This window comes from Danio rerio, chromosome 21 (genome assembly GCF_049306965.1).
Source record: "Danio rerio strain Tuebingen ecotype United States chromosome 21, GRCz12tu, whole genome shotgun sequence".
NCBI lineage: Eukaryota > Metazoa > Chordata > Actinopteri > Cypriniformes > Danionidae > Danio > Danio rerio.
In genome coordinates, this window is record NC_133196.1 from 31,072,235 (window position 1) to 31,096,027 (window position 23,793).

Below are 23,793 nucleotides of genomic sequence, written 5' to 3' on the forward strand. Positions count from 1 at the left end.
TCGTCTTTGAACCATATACCTACATGTTTTCAATAGTAAAATAAATCTACTCAAAGACAGATCCCACTTATTTATATACGTATTCATGTAACGTCATGAACATGCCAATTATTTAAAAAACAGAAACATTGCAAATGCATTCAATCCTAATAAACCGCGTATTTAACTCACTCCAGGTGTGTAATGAAGACATTTAAAACACTCCAACTCACTCATCTGCTCGCTTTCTTACTGTTTAGAGCAGCTAACCCTATTTATCTTCATTTAGCTCATTAGTGTGGTCCCTAGAGCATTATTGTCAAAAAAAAATATGGCTATGTTATTAAAGCAAACTCAATCTGCCTCGTGCACAAGGCCAGTTTCTGTTTGCAAGCAAAGCACAGTCAGACTTTTTTTATTACACATTCAGCATCGCGCACATTAAAAAACCCACGGCTCCACCTCCAAGCTTTGGTGTAATTAAACATTTTTGATGCTGCCCAAATTGCATATCTTCCTACCTTCAGTTCAGGGGTCACTCCAACCATTACTAGCTCTTTATGAACATTATCTTGTGGCCCTTTGCTAATTAGAGTGTTCTGCCTTATCTGCACATTAAAAAGACTGCATTGCGGCGCACACATCGTTTAGTACTTCAAACACTTAGCTCAGAGATTATCAAAGGAGAAGCCTTGAACGGCTTATTAATGTGGCCAAACAAGCCTCTTTAATAAAGCTGTTTAATCCCTGCTAAAGAGCAAAGCGGTACTCACGGTCACTGCAGAGGGGACCACCGTATGTCGTCATGGTGCAGTCGCAGGTAAAACCTTCCCACTGCTGCAAACAAACGCCCTGATTGGAGCATGAGTCTTCCGTGCAGGTTGTGCCGGGACCGGCTGAAACAAACAGCAAGTTGGAAAAGCAGAAATATAATATATGCAATTATATATACAACAAACAATAGCACTGTCGATATCAGAAGCACTAGAAATGCCAAGGCTTTTAAGGCTGTCATTCACACTGCTAACAATTTGCTCTAGGCAGAGGACAATCACGTCGCCCTCAAACCAAAAGTGAAACCAAAAGTGGACGGTTATCAAAGTGAAGACTGGCACGGATATAATTGACGATGTGGGTGATTAGGGAGGTGTCATGGACATAACTGAGGACGCGTGTGGTGAGGGAGATGTCGCTGACGCCGCCCTCTCTATTTAAACTCTATGGACGCACCAGCCCTGTGTATACGTATTTACAGTACTTATTACTGTAAAATATACAGTATTTTTAGTCTTCTCGCATGTAATATATTTCCTTACAATAAAAAAGTAGTTCAATGTTCATTTACATATTTAAAACAAATGGTCCAAACGGTTTCATATGCCTGACAAATTTCATGCTTATTTTTTTGGATTGTATTTTGATTTATAGCCAATTAAAAATACCGTATAAGTGGCACCAAAAGCATATTTAACAAGTTACACAACTGCTTTACAGTAAAATACTATTAATAATACAGTGAAACACTGGGTAATTTACAAAAAATGCTAATAGTGTATTAATAGGGCGAAGCAGTGGCGCAGCAGGTGGTGCTGTCGCCTCACAGCAAGAAGGTAGCTGGTTCGAACCTCGGCTCAGTTGGCATTTCTGTAAGGAGTTTGCATGTTCTCCCTGCGTTCGCGTGGGTTTCCTCCGGGTGCTCAGGTTTCCCCCACAGTCCAAAGACATGCTACAGGTGAATTGGGTAGGCTAAATTGTCCGTAGTGTATGAGTGTATGAGGGTGACAGGCCCAGACGACAGGCAGGCCGGATTGTGTAAAAAAAAGTCATTATCATATTGACAAGTTTAAATGGAGGACTTGTTCCAAAGAGCCGACCCCGCAACCATACGGGACAAAGGCCAAAGAAGAATAAGAAGAAGCTAATAGTGTATTAATAAAGCAAAAACAAAACTGCATACTTAAAGAACTATAAGGCATTGCAAATGACAACTGAAATGTGAAGCTACATATATTTCAAGTTAACTGCAAAATCTGCACAAATGTAAGCTAAATATTTAGATTAACTTGATAATGTGGATGAATCTTAATCTCCCTTTTGGTGCAGTGCAACTCTAGATTAAAAAAAAACTCTAATGTAAAATCTACATTTATTTAGTTATTTGCTAGTGCACATTGTTATTCTTTTGGTGCACATCCACTGAAAAAAAAAAATGATTTGCTAATCTTTAATCAAAGTCTGATCATTTGCTTTCAATCATTTGCTTATGGAATGATGGTCATTCTCTGTTAGCATCAGTTTGCTAGTTTCAGCCACAATATTCTTAGCTACACACCTCTTACCCTTAATTTGCTGTGAGGAAATGATGTGCAAAAAGAAAGCCCCACTCCCTACTCAATATTTTGTCTCAGTACATCAACATACTGAAATAAAAGTCTCAGAAACGTCCGGTTTACAGGGACTTTAAAAGTAAGTATCAGGCTCCATGACACTAAAAAAAATTGCAATATTGCTGTTAAGTACTGAAAGAATATGTTTGTTTTTTTTCCACTAGATAAATATAATATTTATTAGCTATTAAAAAATAATAATTTAAACATTCTTTACGCTAATGTATATTTTAAGGTGTAAACATTTATAGTAGCACTATGCACAATATTGCAATATGAATGTCTGAAAACCTCAGCATATATTCACTGTTGTCATTTCTCCTTGCTTTGTCTCCACTCCTTCCATTAGTATTCATTTTCAGCCCTCTGCTCTGAGGCATTCAGACATGCTGGTCTAGCCAAAAGCTAAATAGCACCAGGACAGGATGGCATAAAATTAGAAAGACAAATGAAAAAAAAAAAAATGTGATTTAGATATTGCATATACCATTATTAAATTATTACAATTTTTAACTATATTGTGCAGTTGTAATAAGAATATGAATACTTATAAATACTTTTAAAAGTACTTATTCTGCATGATCTTATTTACATGTCTCTAATCATAACTAAAACCTAAATCTAACTGAATAGCTAATAAGGAGCACATTTTTGAGCTATATGTGTTTGTTAATTGCAAGAATACCTTTAAATAAAGTGTGATCACCAAACATGATTTATCCTTCAATATTAATAAAGACCAAGGACTGAATTAATAACATGAATCAATTGCATTTTAAATCACTTGTAGAAATGACACTAAAAAACATAGTCAATAGATTTTGAACTGTAGTCCTATTTTATAATATTGCATTTTACTGTATGCTTGATTAAATAAATACAACCCTGGTAAACAAATACTAGGGAAATTACTTACCTGTAATGCACAGCAATGAATAGTATCAAACAAAGAAAACAGTAAAAAAAAAAAAAAAAAAAGTATTATAAACTGAAAAAGAATTCAAATTTATATTGAACTACCATAATTTTGATATGAAGTTACATGTTCAGTGAAGTTATATGTTCAGTGAAGTACATTGTCCAACAGTTTTTTTTTTTTTTTTTTTTTTTTAGGGGCCACAGTCAGTGGCCAAGTAATGAATTTGATGTACAACCAAACACTGAGTAACACTTGTAACACCGACTATACAAAAAAAAAAAAAAAAAGATTTCTGTAGCTTGTTCAAACCACTTATTTAAAATGAGCTGAATCAACACATGGTATGATCGCCAGCAGTGTTGTCTCCGCTAAGGATTACTTCATGTAGTCTGGTGTAATCGCCATCTCTATTTTCTCTGTTTTACTTCTTTATGGACTACAACTCCCAGAACTCTCTGCGCTCATCAATTCCTACAGCAGCTGACAATAATCAGGACACTCACACAGTCACAGCTGTAGCTCATTATGCACTGATTACAAGGAATATAAGTACACCTCACCTTCACTCACACATTGTTGTCTTGTTTATTTAATAAACACAACAAAGCATTTTTTCTCTGTTTGTTTTCCCATGTTTTGATTCTTGCCTTGTTTCCCGTTTTGATTTTTTTGCCGCCAATTTGACCTCCTGCCTGTATACTGACCACGTTTATTGGATTACCCCTGTACTACTCTTTTGCTCCTGTATTTGACCATTGCCTGCACAACCTTGCCTCTAATAAACTATGTTTGGATCCGCAATACTTTTGACTGTGTTACCTTTGTAAAAACACAATTCTTGAGTTTATACATCCTGAGCCTAATTCTTGAGATTAAGTTAACTTAATTGATTTATGTTGGGACAACCTGAATGAATTGTGTGGAACTCAGCATTTTGTTTTACAGCTTACACTGTAAAAATTGCTGGGTTAACTTATTTTTTTTATTTTTACTTTAAGTTGATTGAACATAAAACAAGTAAGTTGTCTCCAAAACATCTCAAGAATTGTGTTGTTTCAGCTCAGTTTAAATAATCAGTTTGAACAAACAGCAAACATATTTTTTAGGTTTAGCACTCTCAAAGCTGATGCGATTAAATTGGGCATTTCAAGTACTAACAATGAAATTGGTAGCATTTTGCTAGACAATAATGTTCATCTTGTGTACTGCATAGTCTTTAATTGAGCATGCCAGAAATATAATTTGATTTAAGGCTCATATGTTGTCATGATTGCCTCAGAGCATCAGTATACTGACCCTCACATCCTCGCTCCACTTGGCCCACACGGTGCAGAGCATCTGCAATCAGGTCTGAAAGTCTGCCATTCAGGTCAACTGAGGCCAGGCAGCCCTGATAACCATCCCGCGATGCAATGAGCTTTGGCAGACTGTTGTACATGCTCTTCCCCACACCTCCAATGTACAGCTCTCCTATAGAGCAGAAGAAAATAAAGATACAGTAAGGAATGGTTAATAATAGCCAGCTAAATCAATTGAAAAAAGTTAAGCCATATTTCATATATAACTTAACAGTCTGGAGTCAATAAATGAAAACACGAAAATAAGTCATAAGTAAATCATAAAAAGTTCACATCATGTTTTATTTCAAAACATTTGTAATTTCTTATGTCATTACTGTATTCCAGGCTTCTGTTGCTAAATTTAATATGCCATTTTAGAGTGAATGCCAGTGGAAAAACTAATATGAGAGAAAAAGTGTCTGTGCATCTCTCAATATGATGCAATAAATATATTTTGGGATACTATTCTAGCTAAATGATAAGTGGTGTCAGTATGTCTTGCAGTATTGCCTTTTATATTTAATTCATAATGCAAATCAACAACATTTCCATAAACGCAGATGTTAATGAGATAGACATTCACAGAACTGAGAATAACTAACAACTAGCCAATGTCAACAAAATATGCGTAAATAAATCATCAGAGCATTCAGAGGTTGCATGGAAACTACATATAAAGTGATAATTAGACATAGGGTCTTTATACTGACAGTTTAATGTTGCTCAGAGACAACACTGTTGCATTTATGAAGCAATTCCAATTGCAAAACTATCTTGTGAGATTAAATGTTTAAAATATAGAAATCAGAAAATATAGAAATAAGACATGTTGGGACAAATATTATCAGAGGTGGGCAGTAACAAATTGCATTTACTCCATCACATTTACTTGACTAAAATTGTTGGGTATTGTTTACTTTTTAAGTACATTTAGAAATGTGTACTTTTACTTTTACTCAAGTAAATTATTAGAGAAAAATCATTGCTCTTACTTCGCTACATTTGGCGGTGTTCCTCCGTTACTGTCAAACGATAATAAATAGGATTCATTTGCAACTTGTTTGCAAATATCGCGAGGTGCCACATTGGAAAGGTTGTGTCGTGAGAGGTTACTATAGAAATGCGTCTCCTGCTTTCGTTAAGAGCGCGGATCTGCAGTTCCGAGAAGGACAGTAAGATCACTGTCTGTGAAGTGAGTTTATCAGACCAGGTCAGCCGTGATCTCAAGTTCAGGCTGTTTTCACTACAAGATGTCAACAAGAATAGTTTAATAAAGTAATGCACACTAAACATCGAATTGGCTTCGCAACATATACATAAACTAGAGCTCCAACATGAAAAAAATCAACACAATCTCACGCAATTCGTAACTTTTTGATTTAGTGGCTAATTCGTATGAATTCGTACGATCTAATTCTTACAATTTAGTACGATTTGCTCATCACCCAAATGAGCGTTGGTTTAGGGGCGGGGTTGGGTGCCACGCCTCCTTTTTAAAATTGTTTATTTTCGTACGACTTAACTCATATGATTTCGTACAAATTAGCCACTAAACTGATTAAAACGTAAAATACTTACTTTTCATGATCAGATCAGGCTGGAAAAAACATGTAGGGGTAACTGTCAAAATTATCCCAATTTAACCCTTATTATTGGTGACTAGGATAACTAAAGAAACTGTTAAACTGTTAACTAAAGAAATCTGTTTCTAGAATAGAGATAAATAAAACGTCAACGTTTAAATTAAAATGTGATTTTAAAAGTTAAGTAAAATGGCACTGTTATTACAATGTTAAAAGAAAACTTTTGCTGTACTTAAATGTAAAGTATTATCATAAAGTAGCCTATTCAACAAAACCTGCAAATGCTTCTTGGATCTCATAAATATAGGTTATACATGTTTGATCAATTTTGTAATATATGTTGCATATCTGTATGACTTATTTGTATATGTTTGAAATGTAAACGTTAACTTGTATTTCAAATATATGAATTTGATTTACATATTTAAATTAGAAACTAGATCTGCTTACTGATTGTTAGAGTAGGCTGTGTGTCAGTGAAGCAAGCAAGTAAACTATACCTGTCAACATTGGAATAAAAATTTACGAGAAATGTCCCCAACAACCGTTACAAGCATAGGGAGGAAAATAACCTCAAATGATAGAATACATAACAAACATTAGAAATATGAAAATAAAATAAAAAAGTTTAGCCTATTAAAATCAAAAGTGTGTTAATTTTTTTTTTTACTTAAATTATTCAGCGATTCCTCTGTGAACCACTAGAAGGAAGCCTGCATACCTCTTGTGGTACATGTACCACAGTTTGAGAACCACTGGTCTATACTATGATGTAAAGGTCTGCATTCCCGCGGGACCCGACCACATTTCAGTGGCGCGGGAATACATTTCTGAATAAAGCGCGGGAGCGGTCGGTAACGGGTTTAATTTTGGACGGAGCGGGCAGTCTAACAATATCGCTTTTGACTTCCGAGCGAACGAACACGCATATGTATGTGCGAATGAGACAGCATGATGCTGCGTTTAGCTTGTTTGTTGCTGTCTATGTGTGTGCGAATAAGAGAGAGAGCTTTGTGCTCTCTCTCTCTCTCTCTCTCTGTGTGTGTGTGTGCGTGTGTGTGTGTGTATAAATGAAAAAGAGAGCGAGACGCTGTCTGTGTGTGTCACTTGCTTGTGCTTGTGTGTGTGTGTGTTTATACAGACAGCTTGTTATAGGCTGTCTGGACAATGTATAGCTAAGTGGTTTTCAGCTTTGTTCTCCCCGCATCCGTTAGCGGGAACGGGAACGGCGGGTAGAAAACGGGGCGGGTCGGGCAGCAAGACAACAAATGCCGAATATAAGCGGGAGCGGTCGGGTTCAGGGTAAAACCTGGCGGGTGCGGGCGGGAGCGGGATTCAAAATTTAGTCCCACGCAGATCTCTACTATGATGTTGAGTGTGTAAATACATAAGTACATAGTGCAAAGTGTATAGTGTGCCGTTTGGGACGCAGCTACTTATGCCACACTTCTAAACTGTAATTTTCTTCACAGCATCATTAATAATGTAATTTTTCAGCACAAATTCTACTGATAAACATCAATTGATTACCATCCTCAAACTTCACGAGAGCTATGTCTTTAAAAGTTGACTGTTATTTTCCTAAAAACCTCAACATGGAGACAATTAATAGAGATTTTACTTCCAGAACCCAACTGTTGCACTCTATTGCACACTTTCAGATAATCCAAATACAACACTTTAACTCAAATTGGGCTGCTAGTGAAACCTGTCGAATGAGTCTGGGGTAGGATATGGGTTTTTAAAATAAGGCAGAAATCAATGCTGATGGTGTTGCGTGCGAATTACGCTCATCGTGTTAATTGGAGCTTCATAAGGTGTGATCCTCTGATACTGTGTGATGAGCTGAATATGTGTGGTTCTCTTTTCAACTAATTCCCTGCTGATGAAGGCTAATACCAATGAAGCTTTGATGTGCAGAACAAAAAGGGGGGAAAAAAAACAGGCCTGTCATAAAACGGCATATAATTATGTAACATCAAAGTTGCCCTTGAGCAACTTTGCGGAGGAGAATGTGGATAAGCATATGTGAAGATGAAGGAGACGGGGTGTGATATATACTCTGACTATACTGCAGGCTCTGGGACAAGGCTCATCTGTGCTGTTTGGGTGTAGAATTGGGTTCAGATGGAGATTTTCAGATGTGGGGCATAGATTTGAGAGGTAGAGAATTGAAATGACAGAAATGCAATCTCCAACGTGGCACATCATGTTCCTGCGTCTGGATCTTAACAGCAGATGCAATACTGTTCAGAGGAGTACATATAATGTATACACAGCCACGCATATTACACACACATTTTTGGACTGAATATTGTGAGCTTTAATATAAGGTTTATGGAAAGTCTGGTACTGCACACAGTCTAGAATCATGTGTGCAATGCTTATTACAAAAAATATATATAAATAAATAAAAAAGAAGTAGATATGAAAATAATAAACCCTGGTTGTATAAATAATAAACTTATTAAACATTAAATTATAATAATTATTATTATATCATATATTATTATTACTAATAATAATGTTGTTTTAATGTTTATTATTATTATTATTATTATTATTATTATTATTATTATTATTATTATTATTATCATCATCATCATCATCATCATCATCATTGTTAGAAGTATTTGTTTGCATGTTTATTATTATTATTATTATTATTATTTTTATTATTATTAGTAGTAGTAGTAGTAGTAGTAGTAGTATTATCATCATGCAATGATAAATAAAATATATAGCTGCATGCAATGATACATACTAATATTTTAATTATAATAATATTCAAAATATTTTTCATATATAACACAAAAAGATACAATATTTTGCATTATTATTATAATTATTTTTATTATTATTATTATTATTATTATCGTACAATAATAATTAAAATATATTGTTATACGCAACACTAAATCCATATATTTTAATAATAATATTTTACATACAATTACAATAAAACAATTTTACAATAAAACATTTTTCATGTATAATATAGAAAGATACACTATTATTATTATTATTATTATTATTATTATTATTATTATTATTATTATTATTGTTGTTGTTGTTGTTGTTGTTGTTGTTATTTGCGTTAATATTATTAATAATTCATTTTCTTTTTGGCTTAGTCCCTTTTTATTAATCCGGGGTTGCCACATCGGAATGAACCGCCAACTTATCCAGCACATGTTTTTAGGCGGCAGATACACACTCATACACTATGGACAATTTAGCCTACCCAAATTCACCTGTACTGCATGTCTTTGGACTGTGGGGGAAACCGGAGCACCTAGAGGAATCCCATGCGCACGCAGGAAGAACATGCACACTCCACACATAAACGGCAACTGACCCAGCTGAGGCTCGAACCAGTGACCTTCTTGCTTCGAGGCGACAGCACAACCTACTGCACCGCCAATATTATTATTATTATTATTATTATTACTATTATTATTATTATTATTATTATCAATATTATTATTATTAATATTATTATTATTATTATTATTATTATTATTATTATTATTATTATTATTATTATCATTATCATACAATAATAATTCTAATACATTGCTATATACAGTAATACATATTAAATAATAATTTATTTATTTATAACACATAATTATTATTATTATTATTATTATTATTATTATTATTATTATTATTATTATTATTATTATTATTAATATTATCATCATCATAAAATAATAATTTAAATACAATGCTATATACAGTAATACATATTAAATAATAATTAATTTATTTATAACACAGAATTATTATTATTATTATTATTATTATTATTATTATTATCATTATTATTATCATCATTATTATTATTATTATTATTATCATCAACATACAATAATAATTTAAATACATTGCTATATACAGTAATACATATTAAATAATAATTTATTTATTTATAACACAGAATTATTATTATTATTATTAATATTATTATTATTATTATTATTATTAATATTATTATTATTATTATTATTGTGGTATAACAACAACAACAATAATAATAATAATAATAATAATAATAATAATAATAATAATAATAATAATAATAATAATAATAATAATAATAATAATAATAATAATAATAAACATTAAATTAACCAATTCAAATTGATATTCACTAATAGATAACATTACCTTAATAAAATAACATATTAAGGTGCACTGCAGTGTGGTTTGCAGAAATGGCAGCAGTTAGTGTCAACACAAATAGACCCACAGCTACAGCATAATAAAAGTGTGCTGATGTTATACTTAGTCACTGTTGTTCTTTAACGGCTCACTCTGCTCTTTCATTATTTCATTCTTCATTGTGCAAATATACATTGCGGAAAGCATCAGAGATGTCCGGGGGAACCTTTAGATAAACATTCAGTGGGCAGACCATGTTTAGAGGGCATTGTTTGCCAGTGAAATGCAATTTCCAGCCGAGCTCTGGCGGCAAGACAGGCAATTACGCGTTAAAACTGACAAGCAAGAACACATATGGCAATTTTCGTCCCGCGGCCGAAGAGTGGTGATTGTTTGCAGAAATATGCTCTTTTTCCACTCCAACTGAATAAGCCCAATTAGAGCACCATTAAAAGCCCCCTTCATCTCAACCTCTGCACTCTTTAATTTGATCTCACTGCAGATAAGTTGCATTCTTTCACTTCCAACTTTTGCTTTCCATTAAGAGTCACTTCAGCCTCAGTCACTTCAACTAACTACCTGTAATTGGCCCTTCAGTTGAATGAATGGTTGGCTGTAGCGCCGCCCTTTAGGAAACTGATTACATAATCATAGGCATTTGACCATTCAATACAACAGGTGTTACTGGCTGAATCCTAATTGAGCTTCTAAAAGCACTGAACGTCAAAGTGCATTCAGAACCACAAAACATTCATTTTTGCATAACACGTCTATTAATATTATTCCTCCACTGAGTCCAGACTGTAATTCCTAATCAAGACTTCAAGAGGACTATTTTATGGTTGATGCACTGCATGCAGCTACTGTATTATCATAAAATAGGGTGCAAATACTGTAGGGAATAACACTTTTTTGTGATAACTGTAATAAAGGAATGCTGAAATGGAGGTCATTAATCTAGAGATCAAACTAAATATTATTAAATCTGTACAATAATATGTTCCCATTTTTTTTGTCAGTTTATGTAATGTTATGTATTACTGTTTCTTATTTAAACATGTTTGATTTGTACATTTCAGTAGTTAAACAAAACTGGAGAATAAAAGATATATATATATACATATAAAATATATAATATGTATAAAATTTTAAAAAGTGTTTAAAAATAAGGTGTTTAAAAAGTGTTTAAAAATAAAAAAATATTTTTTTATATAACTTCACATGTAATAATAGTGGTCACAGAGCTTCCTGTAATAGTAGTCGTTTTATATAATAAATAAACAATAAAAAAGCTATTTATTTATTTATTTATTTATTTGTAAACTATTGTGCTTAAAGTGTTGATAAATATTTTCTCCATTAAAAAGTACTCGCAAATGAAAAGTTCACAGGATGGGACATTATGCTGACTATCTGAAAAAAAATAGATATGCATTTATTTACATATCTATTTTTTACATATCTTCTGGAGAAAGTCTTATTTGTTTTGAGAATTTTGAGTTTAACATTATTGCCCCCTTTAGCAATATATATTTTTCCATTCTCTTCAGAACAAACTCTTACACAATGACTTCCCTAAATAATCTATGGTATCTTGCATAATTAACCTTATTAACCTAGTTAAGCCTTTAAATGTCACTTTAAGCTAAATACTAATATCTTTAAAATATCTAGGCAAGGCAAGTTTATTTATATAGGACATTTTATAGACAATGGTAATTCAAAGTGCTTTACATAAACAAGAATAAATGAAAGAAGAAACTAAAAACCACAGATTAAAATGTGTTAAAACAAGTTTTAAAGGTATCAAAAAGAAAATAAAGTCTGATGTAGCACAGTGCTTGTTCAGTAAAGGCACAGCGAAACAGCTTTTAAGTCTTGATTTAAATGAGTCTAATGTTGGAGCACATCTGATCATTTCTGGAAGCTGATTCCAGCTGCAGGGGGCGTAGTAGCTAAAGGCCGATTCACCCTGCTTGATCTCTTGGAATGTCTAATTTTTCTTGATCCTCATCATCTTAGGGATTTGTTAGGTTTTTATTCAGTGAACATTTCTGTAATGTATTGAGCTCCTAGGCCATTTAGTGATTTATAGACAAGTAATAAAACTTTAAAATCTATTCTAAATGCAACTGGGAGCCAGTAAAGACCTGAGGACAGGTGTGATGTGCTCTGATTTCCTGGTTCTGGTCAGAATCCTGACAGCAGCGTTCTGGATGAGCTACAACTGTCCATTACAGTAATCCACCCTGCTAGTGATAAAAGCATGAACAAGTTTCTCTAAGTCCTCCCTTTATTCAAAGCATCTAATTATTGGGTAACACTTTATTTTGGTGGTCCATTAAAGTATTAGTAGACTGCTGCTTAATATCTGCTGATCCTTCAACAGACATTTACCTGACTATAAGAAAGTTTGCAAATTGCAAGTAGGGTTTACACTAACCCTAAACCCAACCCTAACCCCAATCCAACAGACAGCTTATAAATTAATGAGAATTAAATGAAATGTAACTGAAATACAACAAACGGACCATCAAAATAAAGTGTTACCAATAATTGCAATGTGTTTGAGATCATGATATACTGATTTAGTTTTATTTAGTAAAAATATTATACTGTCATCATGGCAATATAAAATATATCAGCTATTAGTAAGTTATTAAAACTATTGTTTAGATGTGTTGAACAATTCTAAATGGGGGAAAATATATACTGGGGGGCAGAAAATTCAGGAGGGCTAATAATTCTGACAGTATATATGTTTTTTGTAAAGTTAAAATTCACAGATGTTTTGTCTGTCCCAAAGCTCATCCTCCCATTAAATCCCCGCTCACAGTACAAAATCATCCCGAGTCAGCTCAGTCTGCTCCACACAGAATAGCCCATGCATGGTTATTAGCTCTGTATGTCTCACTGTTATGCAAAGACTATTAAGCAGACTTCAATCACAATATTCAATTATACAGCCAATAGTTTTTTTCATTAGTCATTCAATGGATGGCTGGGCAGCGGGAGAGCGGAGCTTCTTTTGTAGGCGAGAGGGAGAAAAATCAATTGCTTTCATATGAAGGAACTGCAGGGAGATTGTAAAAATGACATCTCCAGTCATGCGTCTCTGTTGAGTAATGACGAAGCAATATCCCTGCTGGATAAAAATGGAAAGGCAAAAAAGAAACACCTCTGGCTTTGCTCCATGACCGGCGGACTGCCTGGAGATCTAATGCTCCAACAAACGCCCTACTTACTGATTGTGCTGAACCTTTCCTATCATCTTCAACAGTAGAACCAGAGGTCTTTATATACCTACATGTAACCATGCACATGAGTGTTGTTTTAATGCTGTATGGCAAAAAAAAAATTTAAAAAATAATAAAAAACTGTATTAAAGGGCACCTATGATGAAAATCATATTTTAGAAGCTGTGTATAGGTGTAGTGTGTCTACTGTCATATTGATGTGATAGAAACACAATAATGCTCTTTTTTAAGTTTCCTGACATATAATAAGATCCAAATCCCTCCCATTTTGTGACCCGCTGCAAAGTGATATGGGAATGCGGTTTCCCCGCCCACCCAATTGATTGACAGCCGTGTAACGTGTCTCCGTAGTAACGCGTATATTAATATTAATAATACAGGATGTGTGCAAAGCAACTGGGATTAAAAGATCTGTTTAGCTCTCTGTGATCATCAATCGTCATTAAATGTGATCCAGAATGAGTCTTATAAGTTTAAAACATTTTTAAAATAGTACATGTTTGTAATGAATTACAGCGATTTTATCGTCTTTACCACCACAGCCGCACGTCAGTATAAAAGAAGATGCTTCAATCCCGGCTTGTGGACATTAAATCAGGTTTATTTTGTATATTAACATATTGGATATCCATACAGCAGTATCTTGTCACATTTGCCGTGCAAAAACAGTGCAAAGTTAAACATGCACTGTGTATGTGTGTCCGCGCTGTGTGTGTGCATGAACTTTGTATTGACATTGTGTGTCACTTATTATCGCAGAAAGGCTTGAATCAACTCTACAACACATACTGTACCAAATAATCATTAGTAGAGTTCTTACTGTAGTATTTCTCACAATTGTTTTGAAAGATCAGCTTCCTTCATGTCTGTAACTGTGTTGTTTATCTGACGGAGACAGAGGCGAAGACACTCTGACAGGCACTAGGGAACGGTGGGCGGGGAGGACTAGCATTAAAGGCACAGGCAACAAAAACAGCTACATATTGTTCAGAGCAGAAGTTCACAAACTTCTGATGGGTATAAAATAATCTGATGAATGTTTTGAGCTAAACGTTACAGACACATTCTGGAGACACAAATGACTTATCCTAAATAAGTATTTAATAACTTGAATATTTACCTTTACAAATATTATTCAGACAGATATAATGTAGTATTTTTAAATCGTGTTTTGTTTAAACAAATTTAAGGCAGGTGGGGTGAGGGGGTTCTTGTAAATACCACACTTTTAGTAAAAGTCAATAACAAATGTTAGTGTATGTGCATTAAGAAAACAGGTATGGTAAATAGTGTATATGCAGAAAAACTTTTAATTTTCAGTAACCTGGTTAAAGCGCCTACGGTGAACTGTATGCCATTACAAAATAACCATGTTTAACGTCTTTTTTCTTTAAAAATTTGTGATCTTCACAACAATATTGATGATATATGATATGAAGTGGGTATCAGAATGTTCAAGAAGCACTGCATAAAATTCCATTTTTTTTCTGTGCCTTGTCTTAAACAACATAAAAAGTTATTGTACTTTAGGATGTTCAGCTGAGTTTCTGTGTTAGCCTTCTGATCCTGACGGTGCTTGCATGTAAACGGCTTTTCGTCTCATTTCACGCTTCAACATCTACATGAATGCTTAAGCTTATTTAACTGATTATATTTTAATAACATTATGACATTGGTGCTGTAAAAGGAACCATCTAACATTTCAAAAAGTCACATTAATTGTTCACTGGAAGTTTATTGGTAGAGTAAAAAACACTAGCTATGCATATACCCTATTGTGTTAACAGCATCTCCTTAAGCTAGCGGTGTAGGTAAAGTTGTCTTTTTAGTATTATAATGACTGGAAGTATACATTAGCAGCAGGTGATCATTAGTGGTGTGTGCTGTGCAAAGAAGCACTTTTGCTAAGCAACACCTGAAGTATTAACCTTCGCAGTGTAAATTTTGCACCGTTTATGATAGAGAACAAAATGACATATCTGCTAGCCTGCTGATGCTGATGGAGCTTGCATGTAAACTGTTTTTCGTCTCACTTCATGCTTGAACAACTTCAGGAATGCTTAAGCCTATTTAATTGATTATATTTTAATTGCATTACGAAATTAATGTTGTAAAAGGAACCGTTAAAATTTTAAAAAGGCACATTAACCGTTCATTGGAAGTTTACTGGTAGTGTAAAAACAGGAGCTGTGCATAAACCCTATTGTGTTAACAGCATCTCCTTAAGCTAGCGATGTAGGTAAAGGTGTCACTTTAGTAATATAATGACTGGAAGTATACAGTAGCAGCAGGTGATCATTAGTGGTGTGTGCTGTGGAAAGAAGCACTATTACTAAGCAACACCTGAAGTATTAACCTTCGCGGATTAAATTTCGCACGATTTTGTAATAGAGGACAAAATGACATGTCAAAGCCTGCAGCTTGTTGAAGAGGTGCTGAAGATGCTGATGGAGTGCTATTAATTTTATAAGCGATCAAGCTTAAAATGTACGTACCTACATTCTCAGAAATAAAGGAACAAAATCTGTCACTGGGGTGGTACCTTTTCAAAAGGTAAACTTTTATTCCGTATTGGTGAACATTAGTGCCTTTAGCTATACTTTTGTATCTTTAAGGTTCACTTTTGTACCTTTAAGGTACCTTGAGGTGTTATTAGGACAAGTTATTATTTAGGGTGGCACAGTGGCTCAGTGGATAGCACTGTCACCTCACAGCAAGAAGCTCACTGGTGCGAGTTCCAGCTGGGCCAGTTGGCATTTCTGTTTGGAGTTTGCACGTTCTCCCCATGTTGGTGTGGGTTTCCTCAGGGTGCTCCAGTTTCCCCTACAGTTGAAAGACATGAGCTATAGGTGAATTGAATAGACAAAATTGTCCGTAGTGTATGAGTGAATGAGAGTGTATGGGTATTTCCCAATATTGGGTTGCAGCTGAAAATGCATCATGTGTGTAAAAACATATGCTGGAATAGTTGGTGGTTTATTCCACTGTGGCAACCTCTGAAATAGAGACTAAGCTGGAGGAAAAATACTGAAATAATAAAGTTAGTATTTAATTATGAATATTTGAATTGACTTTTTCATTAATTGTAGCAAAACCAAAATTACATTAACTGAACTGCTCATCTGTTGAGTCTATAATTATGTAACAAACAAATGCAGATCAGACAAGATACAGAGGTAGACATTTGTACTTTAGTCCTTTTTTTCAAATTTAACAACATAAAAACAGTGGACAAATTAGAGCGGTTTTCAGATTGGCTGCAACTTTACGTAGGTGTGCGGTCCCCCTGCCCACCAATATTGATTGACAGCTGCGTGCATTAACATGTCTCCGTAGTAATGCATAAAATCATATTGACAAGGCAGGACGAACGCAAAGTACAAAAGGTCTGTTCAGTTTGCTAGGATCATCAATCATCATCAGACGTGATCAAGAGTGAGTTTTACAAGTTTAACATGTTTTAAAACGTGTGCACGTGTGTAATGAAGTGAAGCGATTCACTTCAGATTCACTTCATCATCACAGCCGCGTGTCTCTCTCACTGTCTCTCTGTGTGTGTGTGTGTCTGCGTGTCTACGCTATGTATGTGTGTGTGTGTCTGCGCTACTTGTCTGTGCTATGTGTGTGTGTGTGTCTGCCTGCGTGTCTATGTTATGTATGTGCGTGTGTGTCTTGCTACGTGTCTGCTATGTGTGTGTGTGTGTCTGCCTGTGTCTACGCTATTTATGTGCGTGTGTGTCTTGCTCTGTGTGTGCTATGTGTGTGTGTGTCTGCGCTGTGTGTGCGTGAACTCATTGTTGCAAAAAGGCATCAAATTCTGATTGGTAAAGTTCTTACTGTAATATTTCTAACAAACGTTACGTGAGATCTGCTTCCTGAGGCAGCTGAGGGCGTGTTGAGGCATGTTGCTGACAGGCATGTGGAAACGGTGGGCAGGGATGACTCGCCTTAAAGGCCCAGTGCAAAAAAACAGCAACAACCTTTTCCCAGCTATAATACAGACACTTCATACAGCTATAATAAATACTCTGATGGGTGTTTTGAGCTGAAACTTTACAGACACATTCAGGGGACACTAAAGACTTATAATAAATATGAAAAAGGGGTAACCTATGTGCCCTTTAAGTAACTGCTTTGACAGTTGTTGTATGATTCTAAACTGAGCCTTATGACATTCTTGTTAGGTTGTTCTTCTTGTTTTAAGTTTTGCAGTTTAATTAGTTTTAATCAGGTGTCATGTGGACTGAAGACATTGGGTTTCATTTTCACTATTTATTTTTGCCACCTAGTTTAGACGTTAGACTTAAGTTTTTTGTTTTGTTTCGTTAAAATTTTAATTTGCCTTAATATTGCAAATCTTAACTTCTTTTTTCCCATCATTATCATCACATCTTTTGTTTGAATCATTAAGTAAAATCAATTCCTGCCTCATCTTTGATCTGTCGCACACATTACATTCGTCTCACCTAAATGTTACAGCATCCCTTTTAAACTTCATAAACTCATAGCACATATATATTCAACGATTCAAAAAATGTAAATAAACCAAGCAGACTTTTTTGCTCTATTAAAGTCAATTGGTATTGTCTGTTTGGTTATACGAGTAGAAAGAAGTAAAGAATGAATTTCTTTTTTTTTCTGGTGAAGCATCACCTTAAGAATAAGATCTTAACTCAACACGATGTTGACATTTTCTGTATAGCTGTTTCTCACATCTGCAGAGAAAAATGTGAGAGAATAACACTAGCCGATGGTGATGCTGGTTTCAACAATGCTGTGAAAAATGTTTTTAGTTACAGTAGTTCAGTTTCTTGGTGTTTGCTTGCTTATCCAGCAGAAAAAAAAAATCTCTCTATGGCATTCAGGTCTTTAGTCAAGGCTCGGAACTCTCTTTCAAATGTAAATTATTGCAAAGTGATCTTGCTCTTTCCTCCAAATTTAATTGACATTTTTAACAGTTTGAAGTGACATGTTGTCTAGATTGGTCTTGTAAATTACAGCACAAAAACCTAATAATACACTGCCAGTACTTTTTCTATTATTTCACAGACTTTTTCTTTATTTAATAATTCTTATACAATAAATTGTTTAAAAATACTTTCAAAATCATAACAGCTTAAAGATGTCGCTCATATAAAGAATGAAGTCACATGAATTTCTCAGAGCTTTTCACAAACTTCAACAAAGTGTAAAAATCTTGATGGTTCTGTGGGTCTTATCTATTAAATCTGATCTTTACTTTGTATTTTCTATTGGATTCAAGTAAGCTGATTGTCTGGGCCAGTCTACAACTTGATTTTCTTTCTCTGAAGCATTTGAGAGTTTCCTTGGCTATGTTTTGGATCGTCTTGCTAGCATGTCCACCCTGGTTTCGTCTATATCAGCCTGATAATCTAGATATTGAACTGAAGCAGCTAATATTAATTTACACTAACAAAAAGGCAAACGGTTGCTGAAAAACGTGTTCAATACTTTTTTTTTTTCCTGTAGATGAATACATTAATTTGTAAACTAATTAGATTTGTGTGTGTGTTTTTAATTTTTTTATATGTCTATTTATTTGGTTGTTATAAACATCTGGTCAAGTCAACAGCATCTTTTTCTGCAAATTTAAAAGAATATCTTAAAATATAAATATTTTACTTAAACACATAACTATTACATAATCCTCTGGAATAATTCTTCATAATCTGTGGAAATAAATGGGTTTCATCAAGTGTTTATGTGCTAATATTCTTCCAAAAAATCTATTTAATGGAAGAAAGAAGTGAAGGCATGACTTTCAATAACAGTGCATCTTATAAAACGGCCAGCACGCTCCTTTCTAACAAGCAACACAAAATCAAAAGTCTCCTTTGTTCAACATTTGCTTCTAATGTCGACTTAAAAAAAAGAACAACCAAAAAAAAAAAAAAAAAAGAAGCATTGACTGAATTGGCCACCAACAGCTCATTAATAAACTCATTGACATTCACATTTCATAGCAGCACCTGGATTTCCCTCACGCCGGGGGGAACAGGAAAGCAATTCGATTCCAAGTCAATAAAACAAATTTTCTGAAAACATTTACAGGGGCGGCATGGCAGTTCCTTGAGGAAGGAAAAAAAGCGCAATTATCGGACAGCATGAAAAAGAGCTTGTCACGAACTCTCTCCACATATGCTCATTTCAACACACACACAACAGGTCAAGCGTCACTTTTCAACTAAAAAACAGCACCTTCCCGTCGGAGGATGTTCATTTTACACTTCACAGAAGAGCACTGGACCCGAGGGACGGTTACGCCGCTCTCCATTCTCTCCGGCATAATTGCTTGAACAATTACAACTGACACCAACTGTGAATTTGCTCTTTTGATGTTTAAAGGACTTGTTCGGTGGCAGCCAAATAATAAAAAAAAAAAAGACCTTGGAGCCTGACAGCAGGAGTTTGCACTTTATGGCCTTATTTGATTTGGCCTTTATTATTCTTGTTCTTAAAGCAGCTTGTTGACGTACAATTAGAATTCAGTTCTGGTGGCTTTTTTACATGTCAATTTTTTTCAGATGTTTTATCTGGGCATCGTGGCTAGCAGATCATGAACATAGAGCCAAAATACTTTGTAGTTTATAATGTAAAAATCCATCCATCCATCCAGAACATCTATTATTAATAGTGATTAAATAAATGTATACAACAGTGCTGTCTATTGCTCTGCTCACATACAGAAACAAGCAGAGGACACTCTACAAATTGACAAATATTGCAGCTGTTGGACAACAATGTACTTTTGAGGCTCTTTTAGTTGAGAATGTAGTTGTCTAGATTGCAACTATGCAGTTTATTTATAAAAACGGTGCCTATTTAACATATTTACAATTTCTGAGAGACATCGGATCGGTGGCCATTAGCCTGTCTTTGAGCAGAGCAAAGATTTTTATGTTGTTTATCCACAAGAGTAATTTCTAACTACAGCTGATCAAATTATATTAAACAGGTTAATGACATTCTGAGCCAATCTCTCTTTTGTGTTGTGTATTGCTGTATTTATACCATAAAATTGTAGTGTATTGAGTGTGAGGTGGGATTCACAAATCAGGAATGTATGCATTTTTGTGTTGGCCACTCTTTGTATAACCCTGAGCTACTTTTTGGTTGGCATTCTACTTGTTTTCTAATGCTGTCATGTGTTTAGCGTTTTTCCTTATTAGAAACACAACTGTAATCTGCTAGTGATTGCTGCTTTGGCTTATTTGGGGATAATTATTGTGATCTCCAGATTTCAACAGAGAAATACTGGGAGATATATCTGTAGACTGATTGCATTTCATGCCCTTCAGCCTTATTATCTTAAAATGTGAGCAAAATCACCTGTTTTGTCATCACTTTATATTACACTAGAGAATCCTTCATATACTAGCTCTAAAGTGACATTGGTGAAGTTGCAAAGGTTTCTGCTGTCAGCTGCAAATGTGAATGAGGGGCTGAAAAAAGTAGTTCCTCTTACAAAAGCGTTTAATTTTCTTTTTATGTACACAATTATGTTGTCAAAATGTTGCATAAATGCAATATCACACTCATAGCAGTGCAATATGGCTATATCATCACTAAGGACACTCAGGCACTAGGCCTGTGGCCGCATCCCAATGCATGCCTCCCACCAGTGCCGATATACAGCCATATCGCTCTGCAACTCATGTGATATTGCTCTATTATTTGACAGTTTGACTGTCAATATCATTCAAATGAATAATAATAATAATAATAATAATAATAATAATAATAATAATAATAATAATAATAATAATAACAATAATAATAACAACAATAATAATAATAATAATAATAATAATAATAATAATAATAATCATAATCATAATAATTATTAAATATATAATAAAAATTAAATAATAATGTCTGATTGGACATAAACAACAATGTAAAAGATAAAAAAAATTGGATCGTCATACTTCTTGACCAAATTAAAATGTAAAAAGCATCCAACTGGAAAACAAAATGATAATTTCCTGCTGCTAACTGTATTAAATCAATTTAAATTACTATTATAAATTATAAATAGCTGTCAAACTGTGACTTGAAAGGCTATTTCACCCAAAAAATGTTAAATTCTGCCATCATTTACTCTCCCTTTAGTTGTCCCAAACCTGTTCGAGTTTCATTACTCTGTTGAACACAAATGGAGTAATTTTGAAAAAAGCTGCAAACCTGTAAATCCCATTAACTTCAAAAGTATCTGTTTTTCATATAATGAAAGTCAATGATTACAGGTTTTGAGATTTCTTTAAAATTCGACAAAAAACAACTCTTTGTTTTGGAACCAGTTGAGGGCAAGTAAACGAGTGAATTTTGATTTTTAATTAAATTGAATAATTTTTAATCATTCAAATCTGCAACATTACTAGTTGCCAATCTATATTTTCAGGAAGAAAATACAGCAACAGCAGTCACTGTAAGAAAAAAATAAACTGACAAAATCTTCCTTCTACTTGTTCAGTGGTTAGATTATGTGGTCTTGACAAACAAAGTGGTTCTGTTTTCTGCTTTGTGAACTTGTCTCAGCTTTCTTTGAGCGTCGACACAAAACTAAACACTGCCTGCCAAGATTTCTGCCAAGATGCCAGCATAAAGTCTAGGATATTGCCATGGCAGTAACTGCTGAAGTCTTTTCAATCAAAATATTTAATTTCAGCACACACCAAGAATGAAGTAAATATACATGAGATTCATGTCTCTGCATTTCATGTAATAAATAAATAAATAAATAAATAAATAAATAAAAGTTGATTAAAAAAGTGAAGTATCTGATAATCCAATATGTTGCAATAATCCAACTAATGCATGTGTTAATTACTTTTTTATATAAATATGAAATAATATTAAAATAACATTTATTTAACATTTCATTCAACTATGTATAATATAATATAATATAATATAATATAATATAATATAATATAATATAATATAATATAATATAATATAATATAATATAATATAATATAATATAATAAAGGGGTTAGGCAGTGGCGCAGTAGGTATACTGTCGCCTCACAACAAGAAGGTCGCTGGTTCGAACCTCGGCTCAGTTGGCGTTTCTGTGTGGAGTTTGCATGTTCTCCCTGCCTTCGCGTGGGTTTCCTCCGGGTGCTCCAGTTTCCCCCACAGTCCAAAGACATGCGGTACAGGTGAATTAGGTAGGCTATATTGTCCGTAGTGTATGAGTGTGTGTGTGTGTGTGAATGAGTGTGGATGTTTCCCAGAGATGGGTTGCGGCTGGAAGGGCATCCGCTGCATAAAAACTTGCTGGATAAGTTGGCGGTTCATTCCGCTGTGGCGACCCCAGATTAATAAAGGGACTAAACTGACAAGAAAATGAATGAATGAATATAATATAATATAATATAATATAATATAATATAATATAATATAATATAATATAATATAATACACAACTTCAAATCAGAAAAAGTTGGGACAGTATGGAAAACGCAAATGCAAAAAAAAGTAGTGATTTTTAAATTTACTTTGACTTGTATTTCATTGCTGACAATATTAGAAACATTATTTAATTTGTTCCTCGCTATTTTTTATTTATTTATTTTTTATGTATTCCAGTTTTGGTCCTTGCAACACATTTCAAAAAACGTTGGAAGAGTAAAACATTTACCCCTTTGAAATGTTGCCATTTCTTTTCACAACACTTAAAAAACATTTAGGTACTAAAGACATGAAGTGATGAAATGTTTCAGGCGTAATTTTGTCCCATTCTTACTGCAAACTTAAGGTGGGCAGTAGTATGATGTCTTCATTGTCACATTTTGTGCTTCAAAATGTGCCACACATTGTTTCTGGGCACTGTTAACTTAGGGCTTTCTTTTGGCACAGTCCAGTTTTCGCTGGCACTGGTGGAAGTAACTACGTATTGTGGTACTTGACAAAGTTAACAAAAAAGTAGGCTTGTGCCCTTGTTTTTTTAGGCACTGAGAGTCCTCCAGATTCCTTGAATCTTTTAATGATGCTATGCACTGATGAAGGTGAAATATTCAAATGTCTTCCTATTTTATTTATTCATTTATTTTTTTGATAGAGGAACATTGTTTTTTAACAATTCAATAATTTTTCTCACATATTTGTTGGCAAACTGGCAATACTCTGCCCATC

At 34.1% G+C, this 23,793-nt stretch overlaps 1 protein-coding gene across 48 annotated transcripts in view; it reads right to left on the reverse strand.

The window, feature by feature from the left end:
- The window catches only part of nrxn2a (neurexin 2a), a 708,141-nt gene that overhangs the window by 372,398 nt on the left and 311,950 nt on the right, over positions 1-23,793 (reverse strand). For all 48 annotated transcript variants that reach the window (XM_073934759.1, XM_073934753.1, XM_073934748.1 and 45 more), the window contains 2 exon segments: positions 4,582-4,755; positions 753-875 (listed from right to left, as the gene is read on the reverse strand). In XM_073934759.1, the coding sequence (XP_073790860.1) occupies positions 753-875; positions 4,582-4,755 (297 nt within the window).